Consider the following 18,857-nt stretch of genomic DNA (forward strand, 5'->3'; position numbering starts at 1 on the left):
CTGAATGTCTACACTACAATTAAACAGCCCCTTTGCCCAAGTTAGCTGGCAGTTTTTAATTGTAGTGTAGACATACCCCTACGGCAATGTTTTCAAACTTTTTTTCTGGTGACCTAATTGAAGAAAATTGTTGATGCCCTCGAACCAATGGAGCTGGGGATGAAGGTTTTGGGGTGTGGGAGGGGGACAAGGCTGGGGCAGAGTGTTGAGGTGTGGGGGAGGACTGCGGGGTGGGGCCAGGGTTAAGGGATTTGGGGCACAGGATGGAGCTCTGAGTTTTCAGGGGGCTCAGAGTGGAGATGCGGGAGGGGGTTAGGGCTCCAGGTTGGGGGTGCAGGCTATGGGTGGGGCTGGAGATGAGAGGTCTGGGGTGTAGAAGGGTGCTCTGAGTTTGGGGGGAGGCTCAGGGCTGGGGCAAGGGGTTGGGGTGGGGCCAGAGATGAGGGGTTTGGGATGCAGGAGGCGGCTCTGGGTTTTGGGAGGGGGCTCAGGGCTGGGGTGCAATAGGGGGCCAGGGCTCTGGGCTGGGGGTGCAGGCTCTGGGGTGAGGTTGGGGATGAGGGGTTTGGGGTGCAGGAGGGGGTTCTGGGTTTGGGGGGGGACTCAGGGCTGGGGCAGTGGATTGGGGCTTGGGCTTACCTCAGGTGGCTCCCCGTCAGCAGCGCAGCAGGGGTGCCAAGGCAGGCTTCCTACCTGTCCTGGCACCGTGGGCCGTGCTGCACCCCAGAAGCAGAAAGCAGTTTGAAAACCACTGCCCTAGGGTTTCAGGCCAGGCTCCCTATTGACTGAACACCCTGAAGATGGCACATGGTTCCTGTACCCCATCCACCTCTTTGGGAAGCCACATGGGGCAGAAACTCCCATACCTCCCAAGGGTAAGAGAGAGAGAGAGTCAGACAGGGCTCACCCAACGGCTCAGTAAATACGGCACATAGCATCAATGGCCCATCTTCACTTCCCTGAAAACAGATTTCTCCTGATACCAAATAATGTAGTTAGTCCTTTAGTTCAAGTGGTCAGAGTCTGTGCTATGACACTGGAGGTTCAGCGTGTAAACTATGCTGAAGATGTACTGGGGAGAGTTGTTGCAGGTGGATACAACAGAATTTGTTTTTACCTTTTTCCTTTTAATTTTTTTAAGAAAATTACATATAACAATACATTAAAAGAAAGTTCTTTCAGTTGCAAAGTCAAGCACTTGAAAATTAGGAAATGTCAGATTTATAATTGCCTATGCAATCTTACTTCTATTCCCTTGTGCACAGGCAGTAACATACAGTCTTTAATTGTGTGATTTCATACTCTCCCTCCCTCCCACAGGATCCCGTATTATTCAGCATGCAGACTGCACACACACAGCAGAGAAAATTAAGATTGCCTGGTGTCATAAACAGATAGTAGGAGTTAATAGAACAGAAGTACTTCATATCTCTTTTGCCTGTAAAGGGTTAACAAAATCAGTGAGCCTGGCTGTCACCTGACCAGAGGATCAATCAGGGGACAGGATACTTTCAAATCTTGAGGGAGGGAAGTTTGTGTGTGTGCTGTTAGTTTTTGGTTGTTCACTCTGGGGGCTCAGAGGGACCAGACGTGCAACCAGGTTTCTCTCCAATCTCTCCGATACAGGCTCTTATAAATTCAGAATAGTGAGTACTAGGTAGATAAAGCGAGTTAGGCTTATGTTTGTTTTCTTTATTTGCAAATGTGTATTTGGCTGGAAGGAGTTCAAATTTGTATTTGCTGAAAGGATTTTAATTTGTACTTGTATACTTGGGCTGGAAGGGTATTCCTAGTGTCTATAGCTGAAAGACACTGTACCTATTCCATTTTAAATTTACAAAGATAATTTTTACTGTTTTTCTTTCTTTAATTAAAAGCTTTTCTTGTTTAAGAACCTGATTTTTTTTTTTATTCTGGTGAGACCCCAGGGGACTGGGTCTGGATTCACCAGGGAATTGGTGGGGAGAAAGGAGGGAAGGGGGAGAGAGAGGTTAATTTTCTCTTGTGTTAGGATTACTTTCTCTCTCAGGGAGAGTCTGGGAGGGGGAGAGAGAAGGAGGGGGGAAAAGGTGCATTTTCCTCTCTGTTTTAAGATTTAAGGAGTTTGAATCACAGTGACCTTCCAGGGTAACCCAGGGAGGGGAGGCCTGGGAGAGGCAATGGTGGGGGAAAGGGTTTTCTTTCCTTGTGTTAAGATCCAGAGGATCTGGGTCTTGGGGTTCACCGGGCAAGGTTTATGGGGGACCAGAGTGTACCAGGCACTGGAATTCCTGGTTGGTGGCAGCGCTACAGGTCCTAAGCTGGTAATCAAGCTTAGAGGAATTCATGCTGGTACCCCATCTCTTGGACGCTAAGGTTCACAGTGGGGAATGATACCATGACACCTGGGCAACTAAAAATTTGGTATTTCCTAATTTTCAAGTATTTGTCTTTGCAACCTAACTATTTTTTATGTATTTTTTAAAAACTTTTTTAAAAGTTATCAAGTATAAATAATACATATTTCATCACAACACAAAAACTTAATTCTGCATCATGCATTAGCGTTTTAAAAGAATTATTTTTATCTTGATTTTGGAATCTAATTTTTTATGTTATGATACATTTTTAAAAAAGAAATGTTATCAAATGACTTTTTTTAGTAAATTAGCTGTAATTGCTTTATCTTGACAATGAAGTTTCAATAGCAAAAGTATATAACAATCATTTCTGATAAATTTATGGATGTGTCTGGACCTGTATTTCAGGTTGATAAATATGAGTAATAAATGCATACATATCTGCCCATTTCCTTTTACACGAGATTAATATGCACATCTTTCCTTATATTTGCTAATAATAATGGCAAATCATGGAATTAAAATATAGTTCTCAACTTTTTAAATATTCTGTATACAGAATTTAAAATATATTCATTACTTGATTGGATTTCTAACTTTCACTATACAAAAATTGCATGACTATCAAATGTGTAAGAAAAAATCATATTTTGCGTGTGTTGACAGACAGACAGACAGATAGATAGATAGATACAGCTACAAAATCTTAATTCATTAGTAGAGTCTCTTTCATCCAACCATTACTTTTTGAAAGTCGGGGTCCATTACAGTCCAAGGCAAAAACAAGACCAACAGAGTATGGCTATTAATAATCAGGATTTTAATGGTGCTATGTATTTCAAAGATTATATAATGCAATAACTTGATTTTTAAAAAATATGTTATCACAACCTAATGCATTAAATGTTTCTTAAAACATGATAGACATACGGACCAAGGGATCCAATTCTCTAGCCCATAAAGGTGGCTTTATTCTCATCCCCCAACACAAAAACAGACAAACCTGGAAGATCAACCCAGTGAAGGATTCCCCTAGCATAATACAAGTGTCCTGTCTTAAGGCAAAAAGGTTAATTAGTGGTTGGTCACACCTGTGAAAAAGTGCCATGTTTATGGTTTATTTCAGGGACCTTTCTGTTGAACTTGAAACTTTCTGCTGAGCTAATCTACGTGTACATTCGCCTCCCCTGCTAGGTGTGTGACTACTGGGCAGATGTGATATTGAATGCACCAGAACCAGTTTTCTTGCTTCCATTACTAAGATCTAGAAGCATACTCCACCTTGCTTGTTGATGTAGAACATAGTTGCAGTATTCTCAGTGAGCACCTACCACATTGCAAAGAAGGTGGAAGACCTTGAAGGCACACCACACTTACCAGGAGCTCCAATATAATGATATGGAGTCTGGACTGTTGTTTTGGCTGCAACAGCCCCTTTTTTAAGCCCTATCAAGAGCAAGGCATGTACTCTGAGGTCCTGAGAGTGAATACCCCAGCCCAAATAGGAGGCAATGTGATGGTGGTAATAGTAGGGAAGGGAAGAACAAATTTTATCTCTGTTCTCCCACTGATGGGTTGCTGGGGAGATACAGTTATCTTTCTTTGCAGATGTTAGGTGTGCCATCAGACACTACCGATTGTTATAAGGGTCTCATTCACAGTCAAAGCGAAAGATGTGATAAAGGTCCATATGGACATCAGTTTAAGAAAAACTGCATGGTTTTTACTTTTTTTTTTTTTTTTTTTTTACTGTGGGTTATCAAGAAATCTCACATCTTTTGGAATATCTCCTCTGGGAGAAACACCTTGGCTTGAAAGCAGTCTAGAACTGCTCAGATAAAAGTGATCCTACATAACTGTTCCAAGAGAGTAATTATCAGTGGTTCACAATAATGCTGGAAGGGCATAATGAGTGGGTCCCTCAGGAATTAGTTTAGGGTCCGATTCCGTTCAATATCTTCATCAATGATTTAGATAATGGCATAAAGTTTGTGGACAATACCAAACTGGGAGGGGTTACAAGTGCTTTGGAGGATAGGATTATAATTCAAAATGATCTGGGCAAACTGGAGAAATGGTCTGAAGTAAATAGGATGAATTGCAATAAGGACAAATGCAAAGTACTCCACTTAGGAAGGAGCAATCAGTTACACACATAAAAAAGAGAAGTAATTCTTCCACACTATGCACTGATTAGGCCTCAGCTGGAGTATTGTGTCCAGTTCTGGGTGCCACATTTCAGGAAAGATGTGGACAAATTGGAGACAGTCCAGAGAAGAGCAACAAAAATGATTTAAGGTCTAGAAAACATAACCTGTGAAGGAAGATTGAAAAAATTGGGTTTGTTTAGTCTGGAAAAGAGAAGTCTGAGAGGGGACATGATAACAGTTTTCAAATACATAAAAGGTTGTTACAGACAGGAGGGAGAAAATTGTTCTTCTTAACCTCTGAAGCAATGGGCTTAAATTGCAGCAAGGGAGATTTAGGTTGAACATTAGGAAGAACTTCCTGCCAGGCTAGTTAAGCACTGGAATAAATTGCCTAGGGAGGCTGTGGAATCTCCATCACTGAAGATTTTTCAGAGCAGGTTAGACAAACACTTGTTAGGGATGATTTAGATAATACTTAGTCCTGCCATGAGTGCACGGGACTGGATTAGATGACCTCTCGAAGTCCTTTCTGGTCCTATGATTGTATGATATAGATCTTACAGAAGATTTCTCCCAGTTAATTAGCAGTGCCAGAGACTGTAGGGGGTTGCACATGAAGTGAATTACAGAAAACGGATAGTCCAGAGAACTGGTCTGAATTAGGGTACCATATGTCCTGTTTTGGCTGCAACAGCCCCTTTTTTAAGCCCTGTCCCAACTTTTTCTCCAAAAGGAGGCATTTGTCTCATTTGTTCTTGCTGACTTGATCAGTTGGCAAGAGCAAACACGACAAATACCGAGACACCGTGTGGAGGGGGGTAAGCAAGATGCCAGCCCCCTGAAGGGGGGAGGCGGGATGGGGTGGGGCAACGTTCCAGCACATGGGGCCCCCACAGGGTTCCAGCAACCAGCAACAATTGGGTGGAGGGTGCGGCTTGGGCAAGCAGCTGGGGGTGTCCGTTTTTTCTTTGGGAAATATGGTCACCTGTAGCGGGGCGGTCACCCGCTCCAGCCTGGAAAGGGTTAAAGCCAGCCCTGGGAGAGGGCTGGGGCTGTGAGAAGCAGCTAGGCTGATGCGGAAGGCAGCCACAGCTGGGGCCATGCCCCAATCAGGTTGCAGCTGGCCCTATAAAAGGCCAGTGAGCCCAGAGCTTAGGAGACTCTCTCTCTAGGTTTTGACAGGGAAGGACCTAGCTGTCTGGGAGCTGAGCAGGGATGTGAGGTAGGGCAGTGCTGAGGGAAAGGCAAGAGGGGCTGGGGAGCTCCAGCCTGACAACCCCTCCAAGGTCTAAACCAGGTACTGAGTTTGCAAAGGGACAGCCCAGGGCTAGGCAGTGGCAGCAGGCCCTACCCCCTCTTGCCAGTGATGAGTGGCCATTACAGGCTGCAGTCTGCTCCAGTGAGCAGGGGATAAATAATGAATGGCAGCAGGCACTGAGGCAAGGTGGAGATAGGGGGTGGGGGTTCCCCTGGGTGGGGAGACCCCAAGACTGAGGGGTTACTGCCAGAGGGGCAGTACCCCAGAGAAAGGGTACTGGGAGGGACACGGGGGCCAGCGGTAAGGCAGATCACCAGCCTGCAGAGGGCACTCCAGGCTGGAAGAGAGCTAATTCCCAGAGACAACCAGCAGGAGGCACCGCAGGGGTGAGTCTGCACTCTTATATCACCCTAGCCTGAATGAGCCAGTCATCCAGGTATGGGTAAAAAATATGCCCTGGAGTCTGAGGCTTACAGCGATCACCAAGACTGTAAGATGCTGTGGACAAGCTGAATGGAAGGACTTAAAACTGGTAATGTTTTGTCTCCACACAGAAACTGAGGTACCTGTTGTGGGTGGTTTTGATTGCCATATGGATGTAGGCATCCTTCAAATTGAGAGCCACATACCAATCCTCATGGACAAGGAAGAAATTAAATCCTCTAATGTGAGCATACTGAACTTTAAAGTTTCCATTAATTTGTTGAGATTTCTGAAGTCCAGGATTGGTCTCAGACTGCCATTCTTCTTGGGCAGAGGTGGGCAAACCGCATCCGGCCTGCCAGCCATTTTAATTCGGCCCTCGAGCTCCCACTGGGGAGCCAGGTCTGGGGCTTGCCCTGCTCCAACTGGGGAGCAAGGTTGGAGGCTGATCCCGGAAGCAGCAGCATGTCCCCTCCTCCGGCTCCTACGCATAGGGACAGCCAGGGTGCTCCACTCCGCACACTGCCCCCACCCTAAACGCCAGTCCCGCAGCTCCCATTGGCCTGGAACCATGGCCAATGGGAGTGGCAGGGGCAGTGCCTAAGGACAGGGCAGTGCGCAGCAAAGCCGCTTGGCAATGCCTCTGTGTAGGAGCTGGTGGCAGGACATGCTACTGCTTCTGGGAACCTCTTGAGGTAAGTGCCGCCCAGAGCCTGCATCACTGAGCCACCCCCATGCCCCAATCCTCGCCCCAGCCCTGATCCCCCTTCCAAACCCCTCAGTTCCAGCCTGGAACACCTTCCCGCACCCCAAACCACTCATCCTCAGAAGCTGCACCCCCACCCAGAGCCTGCACTCCCTCGCTGCCCCAACCCCCTGCCCCAGCCCTGATCCCCCTTCTGCCCTCTGAATGCCTCGGTCTCAGCCCAGAGCATCCTCCTACTGCACCCCACCCTCTCTGCCCCAGCCTGGAGCCCCTTCCCACTCCCTGAACTCCTCATTTCTGAAACCATCCCAAAGCTCACACCCCCAGCCAGAGCCCTCACCCTCTCCTGCACCCCAATCCCAATTTCGTGAGCATTCATGGCCTTCTATACAATTTCCATACCCAGATGTGGCCCTCGGGCCAAAACGTTTGCCCACCTGTGTTCTTGGAGATCGCGAAATAGCTAGAATAGAACCCCTTCTCCAGTGTTCTTGTGAAACCTCCTTTACGGCTATCTTTTGTGGGAGAGAATTGACTTCCTCGAATAGGGCTTTCTAATGAGATGGGTCCCTGAAGAGGGAGGGAGGAAAGTGAGGTGGCCTGGTACAAAATTGGATGGAATAACTGGCATGGATGGTGTCTAATATCCAACAATCACAGGTAGCTCTGCATCTGGCACTGTAAGAGGAGAGACAAGGTCCAAAGGATAGTGGCAAAGGTGTGCAGTTCTCAACTGTCCTTTCACAACTGCTACTTGGAGTGACACAGTATACTGAGCTAACTAATGGTGAGAAATTCTGCTTCTTAATTGAGATCTTTCACTGGAATCTGGTTTAACTGAGGAAGACTCTCTGGCACTGTCTCTCAGGCAATATCATTTCTTCAGAGAAGCCCTTCTGCCTTTAAGATAAAATGCTGGATATGACTTTCTCCTTCCTGTAGAGGACATGGACTGAGTGAGCCCTAAGGATTAAGTAATAAACTTAGTGGTTTTAATCTTTTCCAAAGTGTCATCAGTCTTGGCAGTAAAAAGCTAAAGCCTTTGAAAGGAAGGTTTTGATGTTATTTTGTGACTCAGGCGTGAGGTCAGAGGACCTTATTCAGAAATATCATTTTACGGCTATACCATGGCCAAAGCTCAAAAGCTAGCCTCCAACACATCATATATTGCTCTCAGTGAGCACTTCACTAGTTTTCAACCCTTGGTGAACAGCATCTCAGGAAGCTCCTTTTTGCTCCTCCAGTAAGGAGCCTAAAATGGAGTTTGTGGCATCCTGTAGCATGCAGTTATAATGGGATAATATGGTCTGGTAACTGAAAATATAATATTATATAGATAGATATAGATATGTCTACTCTTGATTGTTCCTACTAGAGAGCTGTCTACATGTTAAATACAGTCCAGGATATGTACTAACTTAAAAGACCTATATGCAATACCATTTATATCCTTTTTATGTAAATGGAACCCTGAACACTCTCCGTATCATTTTTGTTTCTTGGGGTCCTCATATTCCCAACTATTGACTCTCATAACTTACTAAGGCATTGATCCTGCAAAAGACTTGCACACTTGTTTAACATTATGCACTATGATTTCACTGAGTTCTACAGATCTACTCACAGTGCACAAAGAAAAGCATATTGATGAGTATTTCCAGGGTAAGTGCTTAAGACTTCTAAATAGAGATAAATTCAAGTTCCAACTCTTTGTCAAGGGCACAGCTTCCCTTACTAACTAATGACAACCAATTCACAAGGGTCAAATGACATAATTCAGATTTTGCAAAGATTATTTTTAATGTTGAATACAATAAGCAAGTTTTATAGAGCTTTAACAGCTCTCCTAGAAATATAAGAGTAGTGGGGGAAGGAGAGTGCTATCTGTTGTTTAATCATTTTAAATCAGCTGGGAATAAGAGTATTATTGTATAGTTGAGAATATTTGCTTTGTGATAATTTTAAATAACTGCACTTTTGTTAAATTGCCACAAGTAAATAGAGAACAATCAGTCTACTTACTTTTTCCTCAGTGGTATATTGTATATGGTTTTAATTTGTTTAAGTATATTGTTAAATTTGGAAGTTTAATTTAATTACTCAGCTGACAACAGCCAGAATATCAATAATTTATTGGCAGAAGATATCCTAGGAAGTAACATTAAATGCAGAAAAGACTATTTTGTCATGAATTTCTTCAGAACAAAACATTAAGCAAAGTACATCCTCACAACTCAGCACTTCTACATTCTGTAATATTCTGTACATGCACTATTAAGGACATTATTCATTCCATAAAATGTAAGAATCTTCTCTCATTTCTTAAGAAAGTGGATACTGTCCTAATTCAGGAAATATAATTACACCTCCATACATGATAAACTGAAACAATGATTAGGCGGGACAAGTACTTGTTGCATCTTACACTAGTCACACGTGGGTAGCTATAATAATACATGACCAACTTGTCCTTAATGGTTACCTTCAGTCACTGCAGTTGAGAAAGGACTTTATCTGTTTGAGAACTGTCTGGCAATACATTTAATATCTAGTATGTACACATATACATATAAAAACAACAGGAGTTTTAGCTACATCATAGAGAAAAGAGTACGTGGAAGAAGCAGCAGCAAGATTTGGAATAGTTTGCATATGTATGGCAAGAGTGAGTCAAAATGACACCTAGTTGTGTGCCTGTGTGACAAGGATAGCAATGTTTGTCAATAGTGACAGAAAAAGAGAGGGAAGTAGAAAAAGGTGAGATGAAAACTGAGAAATTCAGCTATAATTATGTTAAATTTCACTGAACTGTAAAATATCCTGGAGGAGATGGTTACACAGTCACACTGAAATACAGGGTTGAATAGAGGAAGACAATTCAGAAGTGGGAGACATAGATTTGGGAGTCATTGGCAGAAAGATGGTACTTCAAACCCTGTTTGTGAAGATCATCTTGAGGAAGGGTGTAGACATAGGTATAGGCCTATGATATCCTCTCTGTGGACCAATCACTAAAAGGGGGATGACACACAACCTTGCCAGCATGTTTCAACCATTTATGCTGATAGCATAAATGGTTGAAACTCAGGAATCCTAAATTCTGCTCTGAGCTCTGGACAGAAGTGTGTTCTAGTGGTTAGACCCTTCTGCTCCTGTCCTCTCCAGCCTGACATTTTCTGCCCTTGTATCCATCTGTCTCTGTCCACCATGTTCTTTGCCCTATTACACCTTTCCCCATTCTGTTCCTGTCCCTTCCCCTCCCAGCATCCTGTCCTGTTCCCCCTCTGTTCCTATCCCCACACCTAGCTTTATAATCCTGTGACAGTCTGTATTTGTCCCTCCCTCTCATTTTGCTACTCATCTGTCTGCATTCCAGTCAGGCTATATCAATGTCCTTTATGTTGCCTAGGTGCCAGCAGAGCACTGAAAACATAAGTGTCTCACTGCTCTCAATTCTGTGCCTGGTGTCACAGCAGCCTCCACTCTGCTCGATTTCCCCTCCCCCCACCTCCTCCTGCGCCCTCTCCCAAGCACACCACATCCCACTCCTCCCCCTCCCTTCTGAAGCCGACCTGCACACTGCGAGACAGCTCTATGTGGTGGGTGGGACTCAGGAGGCTCTGGGAGAGAGGGGAAGGAGTGATCAATGGGGGAGAGGGGCTGGAGGCGAGGGGAGGAGAGAAAGCTTGGTTCTTGGTGGGTGCTGAGCACATGCTAATTTTTCTCTGTGGGTGCTCCGAAGCTGGAGCACCCTATGCTGCCCCATACTAGAGTACACAGTGAGTTCTGCAGGAGTGGACCATGCCCCTTGTTATTCACACTGAGCTCTATAGGGGTGGAGCATGCTTGGAGACTTTTGCTGTCAGCCTCCAAAAAAATGTGCAAATGGCAATTTTCAGTGGCTTGTAATTCAGCCAAATGTGGTAGATTTTCACAGGAACAGCAAAAGGCCAGAGCAACCTCCTTGCAAATGTCAAATCCCCAATCCAAAGGATGGAGGTTCTAGAATTTCTCAGTGAAATCGCTGTATGATTTTAAGATTGGCAAAACAATGGAATTTTTCCCTAACCTCATTCCCGGTAACAGATGTACCATCCTTTCTGAAACTTTGCAAAAAATGCCAGACTGAGGCAGTCGCCTGGCATGGAACATTTCAGCCATAAAGTTAAAGTCTGAAAAGTTATAAGCAACTGAAAAATGGTTTTGAAAGAAAAGTGTTAGTCAAACTTTACTATAGGAATTGCTGTCAACTCTGCCTATAATAAGGCCACATCTGAAGAACTTAATTAAATCAGGACTACGTTACAAATAGCATTGTCTTCTATCCAATTTTTCCACATCCTAAAAATAATTTAAATAAAATATCATATACAACCTTGTACCGGATTTTTTCTCTAATTATTTTTTCTTCTAATTCCTCCAGTTTTATTTTTCCTTCACCATAAGTCATTTCAATATTATATAACTCTTTATTCACTTTTCTTATTTGCTCTTCAATTTTACGGGTGTTTTTGCATATAATCTGCAGTTCTGACTGATACGTTATTTTTCTTCTTGAACTGTTAAAATAAAACAAAACCTTAGAATTATCTTACAAGACATGCATGCTTGCAAAAGTAGAAAATTAAAAGAAAAAAAATCGTTGAATAAGTAAAACTAAAACATTCTAAAATTTTACTTACAAACTAAAGTCAGTATTTTATTAACCACTTAGTTGATGCTGAATATACCAGATATATCTTCCAAATGCATACTTCAATTTTGCTGCAAAATATACTGTACCTTGTATGCCCTGATAGTCTATTGATTTCAGGAAGTCATATTTATCCTGCAGATATCCAGAAAGCAATAAAATCTACATCTGTAATATAGATAAGCAAAAACCTACATTATTATGCAACTTTCTTTTAAAGTACTCAAGTCAGAGGCCCTGGAGGTTTTTCGCCTTCCTCTGCAGTGTGGGGCACGGGTCACTTGCTGGAGGATTCTCTGCACCTTGAGGTCTTTAAACCATGATTTGAAGACTTCAATAACTCAGACATTGGTTAGGGATTTGTTATAGGAGTGGGTGGGTGAGATTCTGTGGCCTGCATTGTGCAGGAGGTCAGACTAGATGATCATAATGGTCCCTTCTGACCTTAAAGTCTATAAGTCAGCAAATGCCAAAGTTAAGGTTGCCCATACAACCTTAATTCAGCTGCCTGATCTTTGGCCACACACAGGCTACTTAGCACCACACCATTGACACAAAGCAGTCATACAGCTGATGGATCCACTTCCCTATGGCTTTCCCTCCTTCAGCAATCCTTGGTGACAGAGCCATTGTACATCATTTATATACGTGTGTAAGAAAAAACATTAACAAGGTACAAATTTAGGTAAAGTGAACCTGAAATACTATTAGTTAGACTAAATCAGACCCACTGGCATAGACCAGAACCAATCAAATCAAAGAAATACGATGGGCATGTAAACATTTTATTTTCCTTTGACTAATAAAATATGGTCTATATTGGTATAACTTAACACTTTAGCTGTCTCTTAACAGAAAAGTGGGATTAATGAGGAACCTTACACTGAGCAACCAAAGGCAGCATCAGCCAAAATGTCAAACTTCTATCATCTAAGGGTATATCTACACTACAAAATTAGGTCAATTTTATAGAAGTCAATTTTTAGAAATTGATTTTACACAGTCGATTGCGTACGTCCACACTAAGCGCATTAAGTCGATGGAGTGTGTCCTCACTACTGTGGCTAGCATCAACTTACGGAGCAGTACACTGTGGCTAGCTATCCCACAGTTTCTGCAGTCTCTGCCACCCCTTGGAATTCTGGGTTAAGTTCCCAATGCCTGATGGGGCAAAAACATTGTCGCCAGTGGTTTTGGGTACATGTTGTTAGTCACCCCTCCCTCCGTGAAAGCAATGGCAAACAGACAATCGTTTCATGTCAGACACCGGGGCAATTAGAAGAGCACAGCAAGGTGCATTGTGCATCAGAGAGGCTTTGAAAACCAGTTTCATAACTAGCCAGGCTTCGGTGTGACAGTTGTGTGTGTTTCTCCTTGATGCAAACCCACCCTCCTTTGTTGATTTTAATTCCCTCTAAGTCAACCACTCTCCCCCGCTTCGAAATAAAGTAACTATTGTTTTGAAACCATGCATTCTTTCTTTATTAATTACAAAAAATGAGATAACAGGCAAGGTAGCCCAAGTGGGGTGGGGGAGGAGGGAAAGACAAGGCCCTATTGCTTCTTGTAGCCACACTAAAAATCAAACTGTTTGAATGACGCCTTCTGTTGCTTGGGCCATCCTCTGCAGTGGAATAGCTGGGTGCCCGGAGCCTCCCGCCCCGTGTTCTTGAGGTCTGGGTGAGGAGGCTAGGCAACATGGGGAGGAGGATAGGAGGCTATACAGTGGACGCAGCGGGGGTCTGTGCTGTTGTTGGCTTATTGCAGCTCCAACAGATGCTTGATCATGTCAGTTTGCTCTCCCATTAGCCTCAGCATCACATCCTGTTTCCACTCTTCGTGCTCACTTAATTCTTTCCTGGCCTCTGCCACCTAATGCCTCCATGCATTAAGCTGTGCCCTATCAATGCGTGAGGACTGCACGAGCTCAGAAATCATGTCATCGCGAGTGCATTTTTTTCCCACCTTCTAATCTGCGATAACCTCAGGACCGGAGATGATAGGGGGAGCGTAGAAACATTCTACGCTCTATGATTCTGGGGGGACTGCATGGTCACCTGTGCTGCTGAGTTCACCATGCTGACCAAACAGGAAATGAAATTCACAAGTTCCTGGGACTGTTCCTGCGTACCTGGCTAGTGCATTGGAGTTCAAAGTGCTGTCCAGAGCGGTCAAAATGGAGCACTGGTAGATAGCTCCTGGAGGCCAATTTTGTCAATTTGCGTCCGCACTACCAGCAAAGTCGATTTTAGCACTACTCCCCTTGCCAGGGAGGAGTACAGAAGTCAATTTTAAGAGCCCTTTAGGTCGACAGAACGGGGTTGGTTGTGTGGACACATTCATTTTTAAGTATCAGAGGGGTAGCCGTGTTAGTCTGGATCTGTAAAAGCAGCAAAGAATCCTGTAGTACCTTATAGACTAACAGACGTTTTGGAGCATGAGCTTTCGTGGGTGAATACCCACTTCGTCAGATATGTTCCATAAAGCTTTCTCTTCAATTCGACAAGCTGGAACTTCAGATATATTTTCCGCAGTTTCCCTGCTGTGAACATGATAATGATTGGATACTTCTAGCGGTATGGAATTCCTCCCAGTTCTCTCCTGTTTGGTGGTCATAGTCTTCCCATCCTCTTATTTCCAACAACGTAGAATACTACCTAGTCCTCTTGCCTCTGGTGGTTAAAAACTGCCAAGACTTCTCTCTAGTTCCCACTCTCTCAGGTTCCTTGGTGACCAGTTCGTTCCTTTCTTGAATCTGTGGGGGTGATGTTTCCTAAATCAGATTATTTAACAACTCCTCAGCCTCTCTTATGCGCCATAGTGAATGTACTTGTCCTTCTAGACCATAATCTTTTCTTCCAGCAAAGCCACCAGCTCACATTTAATACAGAGGAAATTCCTTCTGGTTTCCAGCAGGAAAGAACATGACAAATCTATTGCAAGTCACAACCACTGTTCCATAACTGGCCATCACAGTATTGAGAGTATAACTTTTAATAAAGTGTCTGATGTTGAGTCTTGCTTGACTGCATAGTGCTGAATGAATGTGTGATCTGATGCCCAAGGGGCTGCTTTACATATGTCTGTAATAGGCTCTGTAACTGGATTAGCACCCACCTCTCACGAGCACCTCCTTTTCTCTGGCTGATATATCTGCAATCACAGTCTTTTTCGGAGTGGCCCCTGCCTCTCACAGGCAGCCCCCTTTGGTTGGTTGGGTGTGAGCCTGCTTTTGGTTTTAGTTCTTATACCAGGGTGGCACCTGCCTCTTGTGAGCATCCCCTTCCACCCTGGCTGATGGTTCTCTTGGCGAGTCTTAAGTGACTCAGCCCTCTGGCCGAGCCGCATACACTTTCCCCTCTTTCAGGATATACAGTCCAAGTTCTTATCCTGACCCTGGTATGGGGTCCTAGCTCTAAAGCTTCTCCCAGAGGCACTGCCTTCTTGTACCACCCATCTCAGGGCCCATCTCAGTACTCACAGCTGGTGGTATTTCAGCAGGCCTCCCTGGACTCGGGCCCCAGTGTTTTGGTTGAAGACTATCTTGGTACCATCGCTGGCCTGGCCAGGTTCTGTGCTCAGCCCCCTGGGCTTCAGCCTCCCCACACTGACCTTCTGCTGGTCCTGCTGCTCTTCCCACCAGCCAGGCACCCGGTCTTCAGCAGCCTTCCTGGGGCTTCAGTCCTGTGTGGTGAGCTCTCCGCAGTACTGCTGTTCTTTCAGCCAGCCAGTCAACCCGTCTTCACTCCTTAAGCTCCATACAACAACTGAACTTCTCTGCTCCGCTGCTTGTCTTATATAGGGCCCTTCTGGCCCCCGACTGGCTGCTCCATCAGCCCCTCTGATTGGCTACTCCTCTGCAGACACTCTAGGCTGTCTGGAGAACTTCTCTCTGCTCTATTCTGGGGCATGGTGATGCAAGGCTACGTGGCCTCCTGCAGGAGGCCTCCGGACCTAGTCCACCCTGCCACAGGCACATTATTAAGGAAGCAGCAAAGAATCCTGTGGCACCTTATAGACTAGCAGACGTTTTGGAGCATAAGCTTTCATGAGTGAATACTCACTTTGTCAGATGCATGTAGTGGAAATTTCCAGGGGCAGGTATATATATGCAGGCAAGCTAGAGATAATGAGGTTAGTTCAATCAGGGAGGATAAGGCCCTGTTCTAGCAGTTGAGGTGTGAAAACCAAGGGAGGAGAAACTGGTTTTGTAGTTGGCAAGCCATTCACAGTCTTTGTTTAATCCTGAGCTGATGGTGTCAAATTTGCAGATGAACTGAAGCTCAGCAGTTTCTCTTTGAAGTCTGGTCCTGAAGTTTTTTTGCTGCAGGATGGCCACAGTGTGGCCAGGGAGGTTGAAGTGTTCCTACCAACCGCTATGCCTACCTTCATGCCTCCAGCTTCCATCCCAGGCACATCACACGATCCGTTGTCTACAGCCAAGCATTGAGGTACAATCGCATCTGCTCTAACCCCTCAGACAGAGACCAACACCTACAAAATCTCCAACAAGCATTCTCAAAACTACAATACCCGCACGAGAAAATAAGGAAACGGATCAACAGACCCAGACGTGTACCCAGAAGCCTCCTACTGCAAGACAAACCCAAGAAAGAAACTAACAGGACTCCACTGGCCATCACATACAGTCCCCAGCTAAAACCCTCCAATGCATTATCAGGGATCTACAACCCATCCTAGACAATGATCCCACACTTTCACAGGCCTTGGGTGGCAGGCCAGTCCTCGCCCACAGGCAACCTGCCAACCTGAAACATATTCTCACCAGTAACTGCACACCGCACCATAGGAACTCTAGCTCAGGAAACAATCCATGCAACAAACCTCAATGCCAACTCTGCCCACATATCTACACCAGCAACACCATCACAGGACCTAACCAGATCACCCATACCATCACCGGTTCATTCACCTGCACGTCCACCAATGTAATATATGCCATCATATGCCAACAATGCCCCTTTGCTATGTACATCGGCCAAACTGGACAGTCTCTACGGAAAAGGATAAACAGACACAAATCAGATATTAGGAATGGCAATATACAAAAACCTGTAGGAGAACACTTCAACCTTCCTGGCCACACTATAGCAGACCTTAAGGTGGCCATCCTGCAGCAAAAAAACTTCAGGACCAGACTTCAAAGAGAAACTGTTGAGCTTCAGTTCATCTGCAAGTTTGACACCATCAGCTCAGGATTAAACAAAGACTGTGAATGGCTTGCCAACTACAAAACCAGTTTCTCCTCCCTTGGTTTTCACATCTCAACTGCTAGAACAGGGCTCATCCTCCCTGATTGAACTACCTCATTATCTCTAGCTTGCCTACATATATATACCTGCCCCTGGAAATTTCCACTACATGCATCTGACGAAGTGGGTATTCACCCACGAAAGCTCATGCTCCAAAACGTCCGTTAGTCTATAAGGTGCCACAGGATTCTTTGCTGCTTTTACAGATCCAGACTAACACGGCTACCCCTCTGATTATTAAGGAAGGCTACCGATGTGGAGAGCGACCTGATAGAATGTATTCTAACCTGTTGTGTGGGGGGGATGTTACAGTTCATACTGGCAGTAGCAGAGATGCATGCACTCTGAAATCCATTGTCAAAGTCTCTGTTTAGATATAGCTTCTCCTTTAGATCTCACTGTATTCAAGATAAATAGTTTTGGTGCCTTCCTGAATGGTTTAGTCCATTCAAGATAAAAGGCTAGTGCCCTTCTGACATCTAGAATATGGAGTGCCGCTTCTTGCCTGTTCTTATGGGTTTTAGGGAAGAATGTGGGAAGATGGATGGGTTGGTTGAGGTGGAACAAAGAGGGTATTTTAGGTAGAAATTTAGGATGTGGTCTTAGAGTGACCTTGTTCTTGAAAAAGAGCATGTATGGGGGGGTATGCCATGAGGGCCCCAAGTTCTCCTACACATTTTGCGGATGTGCTGGCAACAAGGAAGGCTACTTTCATTGGAAGCTGTAATAGTGAACATGTAACCAACATTTCAAACATAAGTCTGGTAAGAGAACCAAGTATTAAATTAAGATCCCATGGATGCGTTGGGACTCTGAGCTCAGGATAGATGCTCCGGACACCTCGCAAGAATTGTTTTGTAAATGAATGGGTAAAGACTGAAAACCCATCCACTTTATGGTGGAAGGTTGTGATAGCTGCAAGGTGTACTCTGAGTGAGCTCTGTGAAAGACCCAATTTTTTTAGTTGAACTATATAGTCCAGGACTAACAATAGAGCAGAGGCAGTGGCTCTGATTTGTTTCTTCTGGCACCATCTCTTCCATTTGTGGAAGTAGGTTGAGTGTGTAGTCAACCACCTGCTGTTTTGCAAGAGATCCTTCACTTTTTCTCAATAGGTCATCTCCTCGCCTTGGAACCATGGAGGAACCATGCTCTCGGGCGGAGTATCTCCAGGTTTGGGTGCAAGATTTGGCCTACATCTTGTGGCAGGAGATGTGGAAGAAGTGGGAGAACATGTGGTGAACATGCTGATATCTGCTGCAGGTATGGGAATCAAGTTTCTCTGGGCCATGTGGTGGCTACTAAGATGACCCTGAATTGGTCAGTGTTGATCTTCTGTATGATCCTGAACAACAATAGGATAGGAGGGAAAGTGTAAAGGAGAGAAACATCCCATCTAAGGAGGAAGGCGTTGCCCATGGGATCCTGGCCCCAACCCTGCTCTGGAGCAAAATGTTGGGCATTAACTGTTCTGACTCGTGGCAAATAGGTCTATGGTGGAAAATCCCCATTGTTGGAATATGTCCTGTATCACCAAGGTATTTATTTCCCACTTGTGATTGTGGGAGAATTTTCTGCTTAACATGTCCACTGTGGTGTTCTGACATCCCAGGAGATAGGAGGCTGATATGATGATATTGTAATGGATGCACCAGTTCCACAGTCTGAACGTTTCAGTGCCGAGGAAGCATGACCTCGCTCTTCCCTGTTTGTTTATATAGAACATGCAAGCAAAATTGTCCATCAGGATCTGTATGATTTTGTTTCTGATCACATGCTAGCAATCTTACGTGAACTGCTGATTTCAGAGGAGACTACCTGCCCTATACTGGGAGGTTGTTCAGATGAGGGCCCCAGTCACTAGGGAGGCACCTATTGTGATTATCGTTGCAGAGGGAATCTGTAGAAAGGGGACCCCTGCACACATATTATGTGAATGGGTCCACCACTGTAGCAAGTCCTTGTTGTTTTGTAATAGAGTAGAACCTCAGAGTTACAAACTGAATGGTCAACCA

General features: G+C 44.7%; 1 protein-coding gene across 1 annotated transcript in view; it reads right to left on the reverse strand.

Moving 5' to 3' along the window:
* CCDC178 (coiled-coil domain containing 178) overlaps positions 1-18,857 on the reverse strand; it is a 360,418-nt gene that overhangs the window by 262,500 nt on the left and 79,061 nt on the right. Inside the window, exon 11 of the mRNA XM_030552997.1 lies at positions 11,252-11,435. Coding sequence (XP_030408857.1) covers positions 11,252-11,435 — 184 coding nt within the window. The remainder of the gene's footprint in view (positions 1-11,251; positions 11,436-18,857) is intronic.

Source organism: Gopherus evgoodei, chromosome 2 (genome assembly GCF_007399415.2).
Source record: "Gopherus evgoodei ecotype Sinaloan lineage chromosome 2, rGopEvg1_v1.p, whole genome shotgun sequence".
Taxonomy (NCBI): Eukaryota; Metazoa; Chordata; order Testudines; family Testudinidae; genus Gopherus; species Gopherus evgoodei.